Source organism: Apteryx mantelli, chromosome 1 (genome assembly GCF_036417845.1).
Source record: "Apteryx mantelli isolate bAptMan1 chromosome 1, bAptMan1.hap1, whole genome shotgun sequence".
Classification (NCBI taxonomy): domain Eukaryota; kingdom Metazoa; phylum Chordata; class Aves; order Apterygiformes; family Apterygidae; genus Apteryx; species Apteryx mantelli.
The window spans coordinates 142867927-142888567 of record NC_089978.1 but is presented as its reverse complement, the minus strand read 5'-3'; the positions used below and the strand labels follow the sequence as shown (position 1 = coordinate 142888567).

Genomic DNA, 20641 nt, shown 5'->3' with positions numbered 1-20641 from the left:
GGCAATCTCAGCCACCACTGTCTGTATTAGGCTGCTGTTTGTAATATCTGTTAAACTGCATTTTAATATTTAATTTTAAGTTTCTTTGCCAACCTATAAAGAAGGGCCAGGCTATTGAGAGCTGTCAGTAGTGCCAAAAAAGTGTTTGAATTTTGTGGGGTCTGTGGGTTGACTTTTTTGTTTTTTATTAATTTCCATCTTTTGGCTTTTGGGGGGCTCTTGGATATTAACTTATATGATGAAATACCTTATTCACATATTTTAAATCTATATTGAGAAGAGACTGGAATAAATCCTTTGTAATAACAATAGAATTCTGGCATATTCAATTTAGTGGAGACAAACTTGCTTAGTGTACTGGCTTTAATTTCTTCTAGGGTAGAAATCTGAAAGTGTTGAGTACGACACTATGTTATGGAAAGATTTGTTCAGGTACCTATAATTTAACGTGGGATAGCATATTTGGTTCTCTTGCTATGACTCGACCTGCCGCAACAAATTTTTCTAGCTGTCTCTTGGCGAGCTTGGGGAGTGTGCATGGGGAGCTCTGTTGGTAGCAGGCCGAGCTGCTCTTGCAGAGTTCTGGTGATGAGAGGCAGCCTATTTGTGTTAATTTAATATTAGGAAGAAAGTCACCACAAAGCTGGAAGAGACAAAATGGCCACTGCTGTGTGGCAGCCACTGGTTCAGCATGGGTCTGCTTCAGTTTGCACCAAGCATAATTCTGAGCTTTCACTGATTTCCATCTGTTGAACCGATCCCTCCCTGGAGTCGATTGTTTTTTTGTATCCACTAGTAGCCAGTGTTCGCTATTGATGTAACTCTCATTGGAAAAATGGATTTGTTAGGGGTACATTTCTAGAATGCTTTGTAAAATTATTTGCATTAGAAGAGAAAAAGCAAATATTAAGTACAGTGACAGCCAATTACTGCCTCCAAGGCTTAATTGACATGGGTTCTGTAGTGTATAACTGTCATGTTGAAAAGTGTCATTTATTTGAAGTTCATTAGTGTTTCTTTGAATTTTCTGCTAATATATTTTCTATTTTCTTCAGCTTTTCGTTGTAGCCTCCAGTTTCTTGGAAACATTGCAGCAGGAAATGGAGATTCCCAGAATAGCATTTGGAAGTGTGCTTTCCCAGATCTCTTCTTGTAAGCATGGATGCGGGTTTTTTTATAGTGTAATTTCTGTGGTTATATTCAAATCTTTTGTACACTATAGTTGTCCTTCTACTAGCACCATAAAGTTTTGAAAAATAACTTTGGGGAGCATGGGACGGTTGAGACCATATCCTGTAGATGTTTTTTTTTTTCTCAGTCAACCACAGGGGTCAGGACCTTTAAAAACCTGCTTATTCTAAACTGTACAGTGGATTGATTTCATTTAACAGAGGCTGGAAGAAAATTCTGTTTTAAATGATGAACTTCAAATATAAGCCTTATTTCAGATTTCAGAGATGTTTTCAAATAGTTATACTCTGATCATTTCCAAGAACGTAACTTTTCCTTTATTCACATTGCTGCTGTGCAAAACTGTTGGTATTTGGCATCTGATGGAATGTACAAAGGTGACTTAATCTTTGTCTTCCAATCCCTCTACCCCCATCCTAACTGCACCAAAACTTCATTTTGGAGATTGATGACATATGTGTAATGAAATATATAATCTATTTTATGCAGACACTTGACAATATTGGTGGTGCATTTGGCTAAATTTTTCATAGTGATCTAGTAACAAAGACTGTATGTCATATTCATATGAGAGCATATTTTTGGAGCCTGCTTATCAGTATAAAGTTCTTATCTCTTGGTAATAAGAGCAGATAAGTGTAATTATTATAACTTTGCCTAATTCCTAAATCTCGAGTTAGCTCAACTTTATCATTAATTTTGAAAATTACCTGTTAAATTTAACCTTTGGAAAGTAGTTGGATTTTTTTCTTTGTAGTGACTTCTTCTGTGCCTCTCAAGCAATGACTTATTCAGGGTTCCCTAAAAGACAGCAGACCAAAACAACTCAGTGCGCTGAATGTCACTATTGCTTTGTTCCAGTTCCAGTTTTAACTCATGCTCTTAACTCTATTTTCTTTTGAAGGACCTGCCTTACTTACAGTGATGAGAAAATTGTTGCCTATTGTTGTATGGTCCTATTCACCTGTCTTAATTCAGAGAGAGTGAGAGAACTGCTGGATCCTGGGAACTTGACTGTGCCTCTCCATGTTCTGAAAGTCTGCAGAGAGGAGTTGGAGACTGAGTGGTCGTACGTATCCTCAGATTTCTTTTTTTTCCACCTCTTAAATAATTGTTCCTCTGGTGTGAATCTCAGTGTTAAAGATTTAAATTTGTGATGCTGGTAAGTAATAAATGACGATCTATTTAGAAGTCATTAATTTGGAATAAAGATTATTTTCATAGTACTTTTACTGACTCTGTTTCGAGTTCTGTAAATAAGATGCAAAATAACACCACACTTTTGTGGAGGATATAGACAGAAATTTTAAAATCACAACCCTATTTTGTTAAAAGAAGAACAGACTATATAATGCAAATTAATTATACTTGTATGTTGGCTTGTGGAGATTTTTGAAGGAAAACTAAGGCAGACAATAGTCTTACAGATTTTGCTTATTGGGACATGCTAGGAAGATTTGTATGACTAATGCTTGAGTACTGCACGCAGGTTTTTTTGATTTTTACAGATGTGTTGTCTTTATGCAACAAGCAGTTGTTTTTATACAGAAAAGGAGCAAACTTCTGTGTTTGTGAATCTTGAAAGTTTTGTTTTCTTAGTTTGAGTACCTAATCAGCGGTTTTATTCCGCTGAGCTTTTATTTTTGCTAATGGCTGTTCTTGTAAACATTGTTGTCAATTATGCTTTTGAGAAATCTTCTGTCCTGCTTCAGCAAGGATACGCCTAATAATTCACTTTCATTTTCATATGAGGCATTCCAAAGGGGGGAGAAAAAGGGTAGTAAAAACAAAAATCTGTTTTTATGTTTTTGTAGCTTTCTTTTGAAGGTCATATTTAAATTCAAAATTTAATTAGGAAGAGTTGTTAGGGTTTTACTAGCTATTTGGAAGTCTTTCAAACAGACCTAGATGATTGAATGAAAGGCAAATGTCATTTAATATCTTGCTTTTGTTTTGATTTTTATTTAAAATTTGTTTGCGGGTATGCTTTTTTCGTAACCAGCTCAATTTATTCAGGACATAGATAGTTTTCGGAAAGCAAATGTAAAGTTTCAGGGTCAGGTGACCAGATTACTATTTCGAAAGTGACAAACTGAGTTTTTAACTTTGGCCTCAGTCAATATAAACATATAAGAAATAGTTTGCTTTTCAGATAATTGCACTGATTATCCCTCATTTTCTTTATGTATTGAAAATATGCCTAAATGTATTTTGAATAATATATGAGAGCCAGGGAAGGCTGGAAAAGGTTGTCATGCTATTAAATTTATATTTTGAAGGTAATTGCAGAATAAATGCAGCATCAAAATAAACTCTGAGCTACCCGTTTTCCTGATCTTTGTAATCTGAAGTGTATTCTGTTGACTTTATAAGGAAAATGTCTTCCTTTGCCTTACCTCCTCTATGCATGTTTGATACAGGGAGGAGGGGTAAGTGTTTTTTCTTCAGAGTAGCCTTGAAATTAAGAAGGGGCAAACTTTTATTTAAGACCACGATGAGGGAGAAGAGGTAGGTAGAAAAGATTAACCATAGGCCCACCATAAGGCAATTTCAGAATGCTTACCCCTTAATTTCCTTCAAAATACTAAGTTTCTCATACAGTAAATATACAAAAAGCATTGAAACACCTTCCAGGCATTAAGAAAATAATAAATTTGTTTTTCTTTCATGGTACTTTAACGTTGGCTAGTTTAGTCTCAAAGCTCTTTACCAGTTTTCCTGAGTGAAAGAAAAAAACATGAGTTTGTAGCATAAGGTTCTTGGCGTTTTATACAGTCTTCTTGAATCTGAATTATAAATGGTAATCTTTCAGTAATGTTGGCACTGTTTTCAGAGTCAGCACACATGAAGTGCATTCACAAATGGAAAGTACAAACCAAAAAGTGTATTGCAACAGTGCAATGTCAAGTATTGAATAGATATTCAAACAGCATTAGCTTGACTGAAGGGAGAAAAGAGAACTTCTTGACAGAAAGGATCCTCTTTTTCTGTTTGTAGTTTTAGCCTATTTTTTTGCTTGCTTGATTCATCTTGTACTGATTTTCCTGTTTCTTGATCCTCACTTCATTTCTTCTTCTAGTGCTCTATTTCTTATTTCTTCCATTTGAAGGAACATGTTTATTCTCTGTTTCTCCTTCACTTTTATCTGTTCTTATTGTGAAGCAAAAGAAATGTCATAGCTGAGGGTAATTTAAATGGCAAAAAAGTGTTCTTTCTTCATATTAGAGATGGTTGGTTTTTTTAAAAGTGATTTCCATCCTGAAAGAAACTGCAATATTCAGCCATTTGAGTAAATCTAGTATCTTTGTCCTATTTGTTGAGGGAGTGGAGGGAGCTTAAAAAAAAAAATTTTAAAAAATGAAATGAGAATGTTTTAAAAGAAAAACCTAGATTGTTGGTTGAAAAAGTTTATCTCCGTATTTTCGATGGAAATCTGCTAGTATGTACCTTTCTTCAGACAACACTAGGTTAAACTAGTTTAACTAGTCTTGCTTTCTGGAGAAGTTTTTGGTTATGTGCATGGGGTTTTCATTTTGTTTTTCAACTAGCCATAGGTGACTGTGTTACATTAATGTAATGCTCTGATCTTAGACCGTACATGCACCTTGTGGAACTCTACTACATGCTGTAGTTCTGCATAGTTAAGCGTTTAGGAGAGCTTAGCAAGTTAGTAGTCTTGTTTCAAGTAGAACAATCATTTTAAAGATTTTTGCAATATGTGATTTTTGCAAATTGTCAAGACTACTTCTGCTATCTTGGCAGCATTAACTCAGCATGTATTTCATAGGCAAGAAGTCGTTCCTTTTTAGCTTTAATTAGAGAGAATATCCACTTAATCTTATGAATAACTGACTACATTTTCGCAGGGCGCCTGCAGCTTGTATCTTGGATTCTTCTTATTTGCCTTTCTCTTATCAAGTTCAGGTTTGTAAAGCACCTACTATCAAAGAATGCTTCAGTAGTACACCTGAAGTGCACTCAGCCAAACCTTCCAGCCCAGATGTTTTTCTGTATTTTCTCAAGTATTAGAATATGGATTGTCATAAGGATAGTCTTGAGGTGGATCTGAAAGCCTATTTCCTTTATTACTACTAATTCTTTTATTGAGATGAATGCAGACAGATAAAATCTTGTGGATAAAAGGAATTATTTTTGGGGGGTGGGGTGATGTTACTATAGCTCAGCATCCTCAATCACTGAGGTAAAAATTGTCTTCTAGTGAATAGTTGATAATAATCTGGTGTATCTGAGGGCTCAGACATGCAAATTTCTGCCTTTCCTCGCTTTCAACTATATTCATAGCCTGTTCATACTTTCTCTTCTTTGCAAATTAAAACGTTTAAAGTAAAACTTCCATTTGCAACATATGCATTCTGTTAACTGTTCAGCTAATTTATGGAAACCTTCTCATGTATCTGAGGCCTAATTTTTCAAAATAAGATTTGTAACAATGTAATTTCACAGTTTACTTTAGGTGATATGTTATAAAGCAATGAGTTTTCTGGCTTGCTGTTCAGGATGATGTGAAATGGACAAAAACATGTTTTTGAACTCTAGGTAACCACTCATTTGAAGCAGGTTATTTGGCTAAGGAGTCTTTCTTCTGCACCATGCATATAGGAAGAGCTGTAAAGGGGCTTGTGCCCAGTGTCCTAAAAGACTCTGAATGCATCCATACAGATGGGCCAGTTTGGGCATCCTCCATCCTAATAATGTGTGTGTGGCAGCTTCCCTGGCTGCTCAGTGACCTTTTCTGTTCTAGTCGGTAGAAGCTGTCCCAGCCCTCGGCCCATGCCTTGTCGCTGCACTGAATGCTCTGGCTTGTTTTTTTTGTCGCAGAAGCTAAACCAGCATGTAAACTCTTTTGTTGGTCTCCTGGCTTTTAGCTGCTTTCTAATGTAGGAGAAGATGCCAGGCTAAGTCTCCTGTTGATTCACATCTACTGTTTCCAACCATGTTGCATCTCCTTTTCTCTAGGAAACTGTTACGAACGTTTCACTGTTCTCCATTTACCAGCCTGAAGTGCTGCTCCATTCTTGTGGTCAGGCAGAGAGCAAGCCTGCTCCACCCTGTCATGAGTGAGCTGGACTTCCCTTATTTGGGGGACCAATGACCCTGTGGTAGCTGTAATATAGACTACATTTGACTGGGTCCTGAAATGGCTTCCTGACATGTCTTTTGCTGTGAACAGAGAAATTGCACAATAAACAGAATTTCTTATTTTGGTAGGAGGAATGCTATTTATTTTGGCTGATGAAATTCAAATACTCTTTTCTTGTTTGTCAGAACATATTTTTGATAAAAGATAAAAGCTAAGCTTTGCTGGGTCAGTGTTGGTGCTATGTAGTAATACTATCTCTTTATGGTAACTATTGGAATTATATAGGTTTTCATGTGCCTTATACTGATAATAAACAGGTATTCCCTCATGAGAGCCATCTGTCTCTGAAATGTTTTTGGATATTGGAATTGCAGTTTTCTGCAATTAGATGTGTGAAAGACTGATGCAATCATTGCTTTGAGGATGTGTTTACTGTAACTTTGGTCTCTGGCATGTTGTTGTTGCTTTGGTATCTATTTTTAGTATTGCATATAATCTTTTGGGGTCAGACTCATGCTTGGTTTATTACTAAAACACATTTTTCCTATCTAAGAACTGTGCTATTTGCCCATGTGGAAGAACGTGCAGCAAATACAGCCAGGTAAAAGTGCATAAAAAGATTTTTGTCTTTTTTCTCATTAAGTTAAAGCTAAGCTTTGAACGCTTCTCTGGCTGGACTGTAGAAAAAATATTTTGTCAGCAATTCATTGAAAATTTAGAGCTGTAATTCAGCTTTCGCTGAAGTACATACCACTAGGATTGCTTAAACGAATTTACATAGCCGCGGTATTTGCAACAGAGCCAGTACTTTGTTGTAAAGATTTGGGTCCCTTGTGCTGCAGCTACCACAGTGCAGAGCAACCATTTTTAAACAGCTGTTATGGTATTATATGGCTGAGCTGAAATACAAACTATTCTTTCAGAAGGTTATGCTCTCTGCTGGTTTCATAAATGACTGAATTTAAGATGTTCCTACTTTTCAAGTTAAAAATATTACTTAATTCCTCCCTACCTTCTTGTGTCTCAGCTTCAGCGGCTGGTTTCACATTACGCTGAATAAAAAGTGCATGCCCCGTGTGTTTGCTCCTCTTGGCTGTGCTTTTTTGCAGTCGAATGCTGCCTTTAGGTATTGGAAATCTTCTCTTAAAATAACCAGGAGAGTTTCGGTTATAGGCAAAACTGGTATTCATGATTTTATTCTTTCCTCTTTATCATGCACTGAAATGTATGACTTAGTCTTCCTTTAAGTTAGCATCCAACAAATTCTGCAAATAAACGCTTACGATGCTCAGGCTATTTTTGCAGTCGCTGCCATGAACCATTAGGACAAAGAGAGGACATCCAAGACAAACATTTGGATTCAAGACCATTGGCTGAAATGCAGTCTCTCCCATGGGGTCCGTACTACTCCATCAGCCCAACATGTTGGGTTTTATACTCTAGACCCATCACAGAGAGGCAAGCACATCTTTAAAGCTTTTTTTAGTGAATTGACAACTCGTCCTCTGTTCACGATCTTGCATTCATGTTTAGAGTCCAGTTTTCTGCCTCCAAGCTGGAAAAGTCCTTAGGGAAAGTTCAGGAGGAACCTCTTTCCAAGCACCATGTCTTTGGCTTTGGCTCATCTTTCTTCCTCCAGCCTTGCAGCAATTCTGTAGGGAGAAGGCATTGTCAGTGGAAATCTGAGATTATTTCAAGTGATTCCTCAGAGCTCCTTTTTAAGAAGCAGCGTTTGGTAGCAGACCTTCTCCAGTTCCTGTTCTGTCTGCAATAAACTCCTTTCCCTGTTAAAGAGAATGAAGGAAGCCCCTTTAAAGGCAGGACATAGCTTTCTGGAGTTTTCCTATCACTTCTGCCTACTTCTTGTATCATGAAACATTAGCTAGAAACAAGTATCTCCTGTCAAAAGCAAAGCAGGGATGTCCAAAGGGTTGCATATTTCTTTTATTCAGTTTGCTATACTTCTTGTGAGGGAGTTGCTTATGAGAGATCACAGGCCTCAGTTTAGCAGTTCTGAATGTATTCAGTGGTGGAAAGCAGAGCCATCCGTTTTCTAAGCAGCTTTTGAAACACAGAGGGTCTATATTGCATATTGAAATTTGGAGAGTATAAGCACTGATACATTTTAAAAATATCTGTAAACTGATGGCATTAAAAAAATGGCCTCAGAACTTGGAATAAAAGTAAGTAACAATTCTGTGATGCACAGCTAAACGCATCTTAGTGAATGATGTACTTTTTATTAAGTGTTTCTTGTAGTGTGCTATGAGCTAAGAAATAATAAACGTATGAAGGAAATGAGTTCTATAAGGAAAGCCCTGGTCAAATTTTGTATTCAGTCCTTCTGTGATCATACCTGTTTATCCATACCACATTGTCTGAAGGCTCATTTCATTAAGCTTGTGTTACTTCTAAGCCTCAGAAATGCTTCTATCTCTGAAATCTGTGAAGTTGCAGATTGTAATTTACTCAATATTCTTGTGATTTAAGAACTGATACCTCCTCCTGTTTCTCCTTCAGAAGCTTGATGCTCTAGACAGCTCCAAGTTTGTTTGTTTGTTTGTTTTTGTTTTGTTTGTTTTTTTAACATTACTGCCTTTGCCATCTTTAATATTAGATGCTGAGTGGCATTTTAAAATAGTATTAATTAACATATATTAGACAATGCATTTTTAAACAACCTCTAAACTTCTGGTCAACACAGCTCCTTAACTTGTTTCATGCTAGCTGTCCTGTAATCTTGAATACTAGGTACTCTTCTGAGGTTGTTGCTACTGGTCTAACTCCCAAGAGCAGTGATCTGAGGAGACAGATCACGTATCTCTGAGGTTCTTCAAAACATTGCCTGAGTGGATTTATACTCCTTTGTTTCATAGCCTTTGGCTAAAATTTTAAAGAGCAAGGAGAAACTAGAAGCTTTCAGGACTGAAAGTTGTTGAGACTTATATGTCTTGCCCTGAATATTTGGATCTTCATTTGGGCTTGTAAAAAGCGCCCAGAGCTTGCTGCTTTCAGGATGTTTCAAGGATTATGGTGTTAAAGAATATTCTTCAAAGAGTATACCTTTGCAAAGACACTTGGCTCTGCAGAAACAAGTTAGCAAGTTTCATTTCCTTGATTTGATTTATGGCATACGCTAATTAAATGATCCTATCTCCCTGACTATTCTTTGTGCAATTTTTTTCTAGAAAATGCATGATCCTTTGTCTGAAACATGCACGTACTATCTAGGCCAGTAGCTTAAGAATCAATATCTGCTAGCTTTGGTGGAAGACATGCGTGCTGCTACAGCCTGGTGCTTGTGTGACCATTCCTATACTCTCTGGAGTCCTGAGGCCTTGCCCTGTAAGGCAGACTCCCCCTTTGAGGGGTTGGTTATGATCTGCTGCCTACAGCTTGTGCTGCTCATGATCACTGTTGTGGGATTGGCATTCTCTCTAAAATATTATCTTGGACGTGGAAAGCTTTTAAACCTGTAAGCCTAACTTGTTTTACTTCTACCTTCTTGTGATTTTTTTTTCCTTTTAGTTTTACTTAGTTCTCTTGCTCTCTTTTATAGCCAGTATATTCCTTCCTCCCTATTCCTTAACAGCAGAAGGTTTGTCTGTTAAACTGTGATCAGTCTTCCTGCATTATGCAGCTTTTGGTATCACTTCTTCCACTCTATATTCTATCATCTGATTCCATTCAAATGGATGAGCATTGTTTTCAAGCCCTAGTGAGACAGTAATCTATTTTATGTGTTTTTTCATCTTTCCAATATGCCTCCATAATGGTATACTGATGTTACTCTCCTGAAGCGTTGATACATTAAGTTGAAAATATCTGAAACATTTAAGCAAATATGCTTATTACACAAGCTGATGCTCTTTACAGCGCTTCTGTCTTTCAGCAGCTGCTGCCTACCTAAGGATACTATCTGGGAAGTGGATAGATCCTTCCTTTAGGAAACAAAGCTGGACCACACTGCTCACTAACTGAAGTGTATTTCCCACTCCATTGCATGTGATTACAAACAAGATCTGGAGAGTCGATTGTAACAAACTCCCTTGCTGCAGTTCCAAGGGAAGAAGAAAGCACAGGTAGTATCCAGTGTCATCTGTGCAGTACTTTGAAAAAGCTTGCCAGTGCTGCCTTTTCTCCTGTAAAAACTGTTTTTTAAACATGCAGATAGCTCTGCCTTAGGCTCTGGAAAATCATGGAGCCTTTAAAGAGTCTTTCCTCTGTGTGTCTCCCCCCCCCCCCCCCCCATCCACATCTACTCCCTTTTGGGTTTGTATTAATCAACAGCAGAAAAGCATGTCACACAGCTTAGAGGCTACTGTATTTAGAAGAAAAACCAACATAGAATGCCACATGAGATCTATTTTAGAATATTGAACCTGCAAACATATGTGTTTTGTAAAATAATTAGGAAAAAGTAGTACAAAATTACATTATAATTTATCCTGACCGAGACCAATGTGTATTCTAAAAGCTGTTTATTTTAGAAATACTTTGGTGGTGCCATTAGAGATGAGAGTATAGCTTGTGTCATCAGTTTTTCCAAGTGTATGCATGGAGCAGTGTAACTACTACAAAAAGAAAAACAGGTTGCATTTTTGATTCCTGAAGAGCAAGGAACAAAAATCCTCCATTTTAAAATAAGAGGCGTAGTACGCCTTTTGGCCTCTGGAAAAAATGATATTAAGAGTGTGGTCAGCTGTTTGGCATTGGAAGTAAGGTTTTCTGAACATCTACTTTCTCTTCTTGAAACCACAGTCCAATGATGACTGTAAAGATTAGGATGTAGGGTTCCCCCTCCCCGTTTTTTGCCTTTGGTTATTTTGTCCTGGCTTATGGAAAGAAGTGTGGACAGAAACTAGTGCTCCTGTGGCAAGGAGTCTTGCCCATGGGCACAGGTTTAAAGGGAAAGATGGAACTTCTCAGTAGAGTGCTTGGTGCTTAATTGGTATGCATGTGGTGCAGAAACCAGAAAATGTTACCTTTTTTCATTTTGGGCTGGCAACTTCTGGCTCTTCTCCTCTCTGACAATTTAGGATGTCCTTCCCCACCTCTTCCCCTCCTACTCTCCAGAAAGTAATTTTTATTTTTAATTCCAGGAAAGTTGGAGTTATGTTGCAGGTTCCAAGTTCAACTGTGGTTTTAAATAGTACTGACAATTGGAAAAGTTTCCTTAATGGAGTGATCCGAGTAGTTTCTACTTTCTATTTGCAGTAGCAGCATATTGGCACAGATTTACCCAGTCTTTTAAGGCCCAGTCTTGCACATTCGTCTTGTCACCTCACTCTTAATTGTGTTATTTGTGGAGATGGGAGTTGAGGAAAGTAATTGTATTGTTGTTAATCTTCAAGATTTTGCATGGTAGCTCTTCAGAAAACAGTGATGCCAGCTTTGCTCAAGTAAAAATCCATTTCCAGGGCCTTTCAGATGTAGCTATCAAATTGAACAGGACTATTTCCTGAATCAAAGAAATATTACAGATAATCTGAACTCAGTCTTGCATTCATTATGCGTAATCCCTTTTGAAGAAGGAAGGATGTTCCCTTTGTGCTTTGTTCACCTCAAGATTAGAGCACTGTGATGCCTCATCCTTGGTGTTGAACCTTAAATACGGACCTTATATTTCTTTTGAGCAAAAAGTGTTTTAGTGCTGATGTTTGTGGGCAGGGTGGATTATCTAGTTTCTAGAGGTCTTTCTGAGAGTGTACATATATTTCATTTGTTATTAAATGGCTTCATTCCTGTAAGTGGATTTTTAAATGGTTTTGATAAGATGCTTGTATTTTTGTGCAAGGACAACAAATTATTTTGCTCCTAAAACACGTTCTGCTCCAAAACAGTTTCTCATGAGGCACGTTGCTTTTGTAGCATCTGAAAAGACTGGTGGATATAGCTTTGAAAGGTTTGCTACCTGAATTTTCTTCTTTCTTCTTCAAAATTTGGATGATTTGTCATGCTAGAGTGAATGTTGAATTTCAAAAACAGTTTGTTAAACTGCAGTAAAAATTGCTATTTCATTCTTACAAATATTCTGGCTTGACCTGCACTATTGTGTGGTGTATGATGGAATATATTTTCTGTTTTGACATCAGAAGAGAAGTTCACTGATTAAACACAGAATCACCATTTCATTTTCTATTCTCTACTGAAATATTTTATTTTTTCCTCATTTTCAGAGACCAAGGACACTGTTCTCTAAAGTTGCTAATGGAATCAAATCAAGTTAATATAGAGCATGACATTTTGCGATAAAGTTGATTGCTTACACCCAGCTTTGATTAGAACAAGCTTAGTGGTCATTTTGGAATATACTGAGCGTAACTGTAGCTTATACCGTTTCATCTTGGCTGCTTCTCAAGTTCCATTTGGTACAATGTAGCCCTTGTGCTATTGTAAAGTCTTTGAACTGAACATCTCCTCCTGTATTTATCTACTATGTAAGCACTTGATTTTTTTAGGATTTTAGCCAAACAATTTTTTAAAAATCAAGAAAATTGGCATATTTAACACTATTCATTTGTTACTGTATTATGCTTACATAACAACTTTAATTTTCACCATTTTCTTCACTAAATTACAGTGGTCCTCCGTTTATCCCAGTGGTTCTGCTCTTGGCCTCCAAACACAGTTTAAATCTCTTACCAGAGTCTTTTGTGTGTATCTGAAATGCCATATTCAGTCAGTAATCCAAAACCAAATGTCTTTTTTTATTTCAAACTTGTGGATGGTCTTACTTTTCCTCTTATTCTCCCCCACCCCAAATGAAAAACAGGAGAGCTGAGGACTGAAGATACTAATTTTTAATTTGCCTCACCTTTGCTTAACTACCACCAAAATTTCTGGACATGGTAGCTGGAGTTAAAAGTGCTGTAGTCCACTACATGTCTCTTCTGTTGACGTCTCTTGGTGATGCTTTTTTAAAATGTGTTAGTGTTCTATTCGTTATGGTGCAACAGTGTAGGAAGAAGATAAGGAAAAAGTGAAGCTTAAATGCGGAAGTAGGAGTTTCTGATGGGTTGCATCATATCTTGTGATTAAAATGATAAATGGAAGTAGATGCTTCTTTATGAGCAGAAACGCTAGTCTGAAATACTCCAGACTCCTCAGGCAGTACAGTTCTAGTCTGTAAGGATGTGTCTGAACAAACACAAGAGCATAGACCCAAGTGTTGACTAAATACAGTTCTTCTGGTTTACAATAGTAATCTCTTGTATGCAATTAGCAGCATTATATCTTTTGTGATAATTATTGGTTTATTTCTTAACTGTAAGGCAAATAGTCAAGAAAATATCCCCACAGTAATATTAATTGTGAAAATTAATATTAAAATTTATAGTTCCAACTGCAAAATTGACAAATCTGACTATAGATTTTTTTTCTTTAAATGCAATTTTACCATACTTCGTTGGCAGCAGAAATTTGTATGTTGCAAGGCTAAATACTACTGTGTTTTGCATAGTTGTGATTATTGTGCTTTCTTCTTTTGCAGCTCCAGGTACCTTTTGCTTCTGCTCAAATCCTTAAAAAATAAAATCAGTTGTCATCATTCTGATGATTTAACTGTCGAGAGCTCTTATGCCATGAATTGTTGGCTTAGGAATTGTGGAAGTATTCCTATTGACTGCCATGTTGGTGGCTTGATGAAATTCTGTTGTGTCAGTCTGTATGGCTCAGCGTTGGAATATAGTTGTGGGGTTGACTTTGGGGAAGTCTGTAGGTTAAATTTACTGTTGAGAAACTTGTGAATCAACTCTACACTGATCAGAATACCACTTTTAAGTTGATGATTGCCTATGACTGTACTATTTTTTTTTCCTTGAATGTACGTTATGGTACAGTTAAAAAGAACAAAAAAGTACAGCACTATTTTTTTTTTCCTCCTCAAAAAAGTCTAGTTTACAGTAAGTGAACCAGATGCTCACTAAGTCCACAGTTAGCATTAGAAACATAATAGCTATTAATCTGTTGGACCTCTTGTTCTTCTGTTTCCTCAATTGTTATTGACTATTTGTCCAAAAAATACTTTGTTACAGCTGGAGGACTTCTGTGTGATCTTCCTGCTAGCTATATAGTAGACTATGGATACGCAAAATAAAAAGTCTATAAGCAAAGCAAAAAACAGGGAGGTGGTGGAGGGAATATTAAAAATCCTCAGTTTTCATGTTACTTTATCTGCTCTTGGTCAATAGCTTCATCAGCTCAGAGGATGTTCTGAGCTTTGAGCCTTAGTGATTTTACATTTACTGGATATAGATATTGATTAAAAATGCATGGTTTAGTATGTGTTTAGCTATGTAGTATATATAACACTGTCAGTACTTCTAGAAGTGTAATTTGAAGAAAAAAATATTTGCTCCATTTAGTGGGGGGTTTTTTGTTTGTTTTTTTGTAATGCTGAGACTACACTGCTGGATTGAAATTAGATGGCTAGTGTTTCCTATTGACTGCTATGAAGGACGCTCATGAAGATGATTAATGTAAATGTTGGGTGTTGGCACAAGGGTAGCTCATACTATGAGGTGCTGCCTTGAAGGTATTCGGAAGTTAGATTGTGACATTGGCTGAGATCCTTGTTACACAAGAAAGGTATTTTTGGTAACTTAGGAGTATTTTGCTGCCTTGCATCTGACAAAGCTCTGATGCTTTGTTAGAAACTTTTTTGAAAGGAAAAATTATTTGGGCACTTCCTTTGATTATTTGGTGGGCTTAAAAAACAGTCTTCTGATGAATAGCATATTTTTCAAGCTTGCATTTTGGCTTTTTGCTGAGATCTGTGAAAACTTGGACTGACCATTTATTATTTGAATGGCAGTGTGCCTTTTCTGTAACGAGCAAAAAACTTTGACTAGCTTTCCTTCATTCATTTGAGTAAAAGACTGCTGACTTGATGGGAAATGCCCATTGCTGTAATAGGGAAAATACCAGGAGAACAATGCGCAATTAGTTTGTTATGATTTGTATCTCTTAGCAAATAGGGCAGAAACATATTACATGGCCATCTACAAATAAAAATAACCAGCACCTGGTAGAGTAAATGTAAATTATGTTTTCTTTATAGAACCAGTAATTCATTTTTCTCTTACTCTTTTTTTTCTTTAGGTTCTTGATTGTTACAGATCATTTGCTGAAATGTCCAGAGCTGGTAAAAGCCCTCTATGCCAAACTGAGCAATCAAGAAAGGTAACCCCAAAAACCAATGTGGCTTTTAGTATTTAGCATTCCATATAGAGTATCCTGTTCACATGATTGAAAAACTGTGTGGTTTCATAGTTGGCACAAAATCTCTAAATACATGTTTCTATGTCAGTAATGGTTTTAAATTGGTTGGTTAACATTACAGCTTAGCCACAACTGGCAGTGATTTATGTAGGTTTGCAGAATCCAGGTTGGCGCCATTGCTCAGTAAAGAAATACTTCAAAAAAAAAAAAAAGGGCAAGATTTCATGCCTGTGCCTTGATTTCATAAGAGCACCACACCCTGCAGTGTTTTACAGCTGTACTTGAAATGTACTCAGCTGTTCATACCCCTGTTGTAATTACAAAAAATTATAAGGAAGCCTGATACCCTAGCTTTACTAAAGCTGGATGTCTACCTAATATTGGTTAGCAGAAACTAAAAAACATAGATGTGAAGATGACTATGATTACTTAATCTTTTAGTATCTCCATTATTAAAAAAAACCTAAATGTTATAACAAACCTTCAGCCTGGAAAGAGAGTAACTAGCTTTCCTTCAAGCATTTGAATAAATGCGTGCTGAATTGATGGAAAATGGCCATTTCTATAATAGGAAAAATACTCATTTACAGTTGCTTTAATAAAGAATGGAGGAAGATAAATTTTATGTTAAGTTAGAATAACAAACACTTGGAAATCTTGTACTATAATTCCACAAGTTCTTTAACAGCTTAAACATCCCGTGATCATATATTTCTCTCTTTCAAAATGGCTACTTTATCCCCCATTCCTGCAGGGAAGCTGCAAGTTCCTGTCTACAGTTTTTGCAGGTAAAAACAATGCAGTAAACAAAGCTCTCTCTTGTCATGTTTTTGTTCATGCATTTTTTGCTGTGACTAAAGCCGCAGTGTTATTAGAAAAGGTGGCTCAGATACTGATCAGAGATTATAAAGAAACAAAAGGAATGACAGTTAAAGAAGGAATATGTTAGGTTGAAAACAGTAGATAAAATACAGTTAACATGTAAGTATGGGGTGTAAGGCAAGGAATAGGAGTGGCAAGGAGGGAAAAAAAATTTTCTCCTTTGTTCATGCTGACCAAACAGGAGGGAGTATGAGCTGTGTGCTTACTGTTCGTAGAAGTAGGGCTTCCTTAACCAGATAGTTAATTGGAAAGACTATATTAAGGCAATGAACTAGGTTTATTTCTTTTGGGGGATGTCATGATTTCCCCCCTCCCCCCTCCCTTAATTCCCCTTGAGGACGGCCGGGACTGTGTAAGGTTGCTAATTTGTTCTTAGAACAATGGATAGCTTTGTACGTCTAAACAGTTTCTAGAAAGGTCTCAGATGGATTCACTTGCATGTACCATGCTACTTAGGGTATTATGCTACTTTGGCTGAAAGGCGTTTTGTGTAGGCGTATGGATGTTCACACTGGATGGCTAGTCACAGGATATTCACCAAATTTATTATCAGTTGCAAGAGTTCTACAACTCAAGTAAAGTTAACTATGTTTTCCAAAAAGATAGTCACAGTACAGTTTATTATGAATTTGCTGCTACTTAATTGACTATCAAACATACTGAAGTATGTGTTGTAGAAATAGTCCTTTTGCATCTGACCTATAGAAGAACACCCAGCAGTAGCATCTCTGTATATAACTTTTTAACATATTTAAGAATGCATTCCTTTGAGATATATGAGAAGACAAATCAAATTTAGATAAAAACATTTTGACTATCATTAAGTGGTGGGGAAAAAAAGTGACCGTGTAAACCAAAGCATAGGGAATTCATTGTTTCAAAATGAGAAGAGGAGCCTTCACCGCAAGAGTGCCGTGTTGGGCATCCATGAAGGCTGACCGCGTCCTTTCTTCATTCATATGACAGATGTGGTATTGAGGTGTCTGGGCAAGGCAGCTTGAGCCATGAATAAATGGTAACTGTTACAGTATTCTGTATCATGGATGTTGAATACATTTAAATCTGTTTACTGAAAAGTAGTGAACTATGCTGAGAAAGTTTGCTAATAACGTACATTAGTGGTGACTTTTTTTTTAAAAGCTGGCAGTTGCCTTAGATAACCAAAGTATATGCAGTTGCATAACCGCAGTATTTGCACTATTTCCAGTATTTGCACTATTTAAAGTATTTCCTGTAATTGAAATCTAGTGTATTTGTGATATTGTGGCCATGGCATGTGCCAAGAAGTAGCTCTTCTTGTTGCAGAAGTGAATCTGGGACATAAACTTTCAATTAAAAGACAAACTCTGACTTCTGGACAATTTTTTCTTTCATTTCCAAACCAAATTTAAGTGATTTGCTGTTGCATGTCTGAGTTTGCAGATGGCCTGAAATAAGTACTGTGAAAATATGATCAGCTTTTTTAATGGTATTCTGGCTCTGAAAAGTATATGATGGTGTGACAATGCTTGCTATTTCTCTGCAGGTGATTAGTGCAGAAACATATGGCTACGGTATTGAGCCAAAAGGCTGTAAAGATGTTTGAATTCTTTACCAGATTTGAGATGTGCACATGTGCACAAGTATTTGGCAAAAGTATTTAGAAAAAGCCTATTTTGTTTTAATCTATGCTAGCCTTGAGCATGGACAACATAAGTTAATGCCTTGATAGTCTAATTACATTGTAAAATCTTCAAAATGTGTACATCTGTGTTGTCCCTTCTGAAGAGGAATACTCTTGCTTTCATTAATAGCAACAAAATACAGAACCAAAAGGCTTGAGATTTTTTTTAGGTTGCTTAACTATTTGCATCTTTAAAACTTACAGATTTGATTATTTCATGTAAAGTGTTCTCAGTGATGTAGCCATTGAGAGCATCACCAGCAGTGCAATGGGCGCTCAAACAGGGTAACTGGCACCGACGAAATAGCTGAAGGAGAACTGGATTATATATTCCTCCATGAATTTAACAATTTTGAGTCAGTTACATTTTAATGGGATGCTTTCAAGCATGGTTTGAAGACAAGAGAATTGGAAAATTGAGAAAGGACCTAATTTGTCTCATAAAAACATTATTTTTAGTGAAGTTTTTCAGGAAAAAAAAAACCTGTCCAATGTGTCAGAGAAGAATGTTCAAAATGTCTGGCATTTCTTAAGAGTGTGTAAACCAAACATATTTGATGCAAAAATTGTTTAGAGACAGTATATTGATAGATTTTATAATACTGTTTTTGGACAAGCTTAGTAGAATTTCATTTTAATTTGAAATAACGAGCTTCGAGATTTAAATTGTGCTTTAATGGTGAGCTTTATTTGCAAACTCTGGGAGGCAGCAGTGTGTTTCACCAATTGCAAATACTTAGCAGTAGTTCAAAGTTATTGACAATTTGGTCAGGTTCAGGAGGAACTGGATTAAATTTGGATATAGAAAAAATGCAAGAGTTTGATTAAAAATCTTCCTAAATTGGGCCTTAAAAAAAAGGAAGGATGTCGCTTTCTGGTGTGATCATTTTCAAGTAGAGCAAAAGGTTTGTTAACATCTTCGTCAGAAATCAAATGTTGCTGAACTTTGATTCTGGGCACTGAAAGGAACGTTATTTGTGGAAAGCAAAGTATCCAGCTGGCTTCTGCCTAGCTGTGTGGTGGAGTCCTGGAAGTGGTGTTCCATACTGAGAGCTCCTTGACCATGGTGGGTGGATCTTTATGAAACATTGGCTTCAAGAAACAATTCAGAGTACCTGAGTAAGAAACCAGCCGGTTGGTACCTGCAGACAGTTGTAAAAATTTAACAGACTAAAGGATTTGAACACTTATTCTGAGAAGTGGTGACAGGGTCACAGAGCAAGCTGGCAGAAAACCTTTCACAATTGAATACAACCAGAATCCTTTGCGTGAATCTGAGAAGATCAGATAACTAAAATGCAGCAAAGATAGGAGGCACCCAGCTGGGAGAGATTAGAACACAAGCCTGTGGGAAAGAGGATTTAAAGGTGAAAGACCAGTGGAGTATGAAACTAAACTTGGGGCATGTCTCTTGTATCAATGAACCCTCCTTTCAAATATTACATGCCAAAGTAATGAAAAATGGTGGGATTTCCTGTGGTGGGCATCACATCTACCCTAGATCAGGGCAGGGGGAGTATTCAAAGTGAGAAAATAGGAAGACAGCCGTTGTAACCAGGGGTTTATTGGGAGGGAGGAAGCAGTGAATGTAGGACATACCTGATTTAGGCAAAGAGAATAATTTTACTGGCCTGCCACATGTCAGCAGATATATATGCAAATAGGAGAGTCAGAAAGTAGGTAGAAAAAGCACCTTTAATATACTACCAAAAATAGCAGGGCTTTCTTCTTGAATGAGCCTTCACACAGTGGATCCTGGTAAACAATATTGTTCCAAGGCACCAGCTGTTTTTTGGCTCTACCTAGATGTGAGACATTTTTTCTAAGAGCTCTAAAGCTGTAGCAGCCTTAGTGTAGATACTTACTGACTCTGGGGAATGGTAAATGACCAACAGACGAACTTTGTCTAAACCTCATAAAATTACCTTTACTGTGAAGAAGATAAAAGGCTAGGAAAAAAACCAATCCTCAAACATATTATACGGAATTATCAGATATTGAACTGAGTGTTATGAAGATTCTTGACGAGACATGCAGAAACTGGCACAAACAGTTGTCATGTTTGACTGGCTGAAGAATTGTTGTGAGATAATATAAAAGAAATCTGCAAATGAGAAATTGTTTGAGCAAACTAACTTGGAAAGATTGTAGGGAGTCTTGGAAGAAGACTGAGAGAAACAATAGAAGAAAGGAGTGTAAGGGAACTTGCACTGGAACAAAAAGCATTGCTCTCAGGAAATTCTTGGCCGAGTGGCAAGGCTTGCTTGAAATTCAGAGGAAGGGTGGGCATATCCTGAATGGCTGTGCCTGGAAGAAAACTCAAAAACAGTCTTGGCATGTGAATGTTTAAAGAGAACAGGAACCTTTGAAAGAAATTACATACAGGTGTTTTCAGGTCACTCCTATTTCTTCAGAAGGATTATGATTATCTAAGAAGGCACATGATTATGTTGCTGGAGGAAGAGTAATGCAAAAAGGGGGTTAGGAAGCTATTTCCTTATTGCCAATAATTTTCTCTAAAAGAGCCTATCAGAGTATGTGGTCACCCTCCAACTTCTCTACAGAATGAATGTTTGTCTTTT

At 36.9% G+C, this 20641-nt stretch overlaps 1 protein-coding gene across 4 annotated transcripts in view; it reads left to right on the top strand.

Moving 5' to 3' along the window:
* ATXN10 (ataxin 10) overlaps window positions 1–20641 on the top strand; it is a 106662-nt gene that overhangs the window by 27681 nt on the left and 58340 nt on the right. For 3 of the 4 annotated variants that reach the window (XM_067305074.1, XM_013947898.2, XM_067305080.1), the window contains exons 4-6: window positions 1056–1152; window positions 2096–2260; window positions 15395–15475. In XM_067305074.1, coding sequence (XP_067161175.1) covers window positions 1056–1152; window positions 2096–2260; window positions 15395–15475 — 343 coding nt within the window. The remainder of the gene's footprint in view (window positions 1–1055; window positions 1153–2095; window positions 2261–15394; window positions 15476–20641) is intronic. The other variant, XM_067305093.1, reaches the window with a different exon arrangement.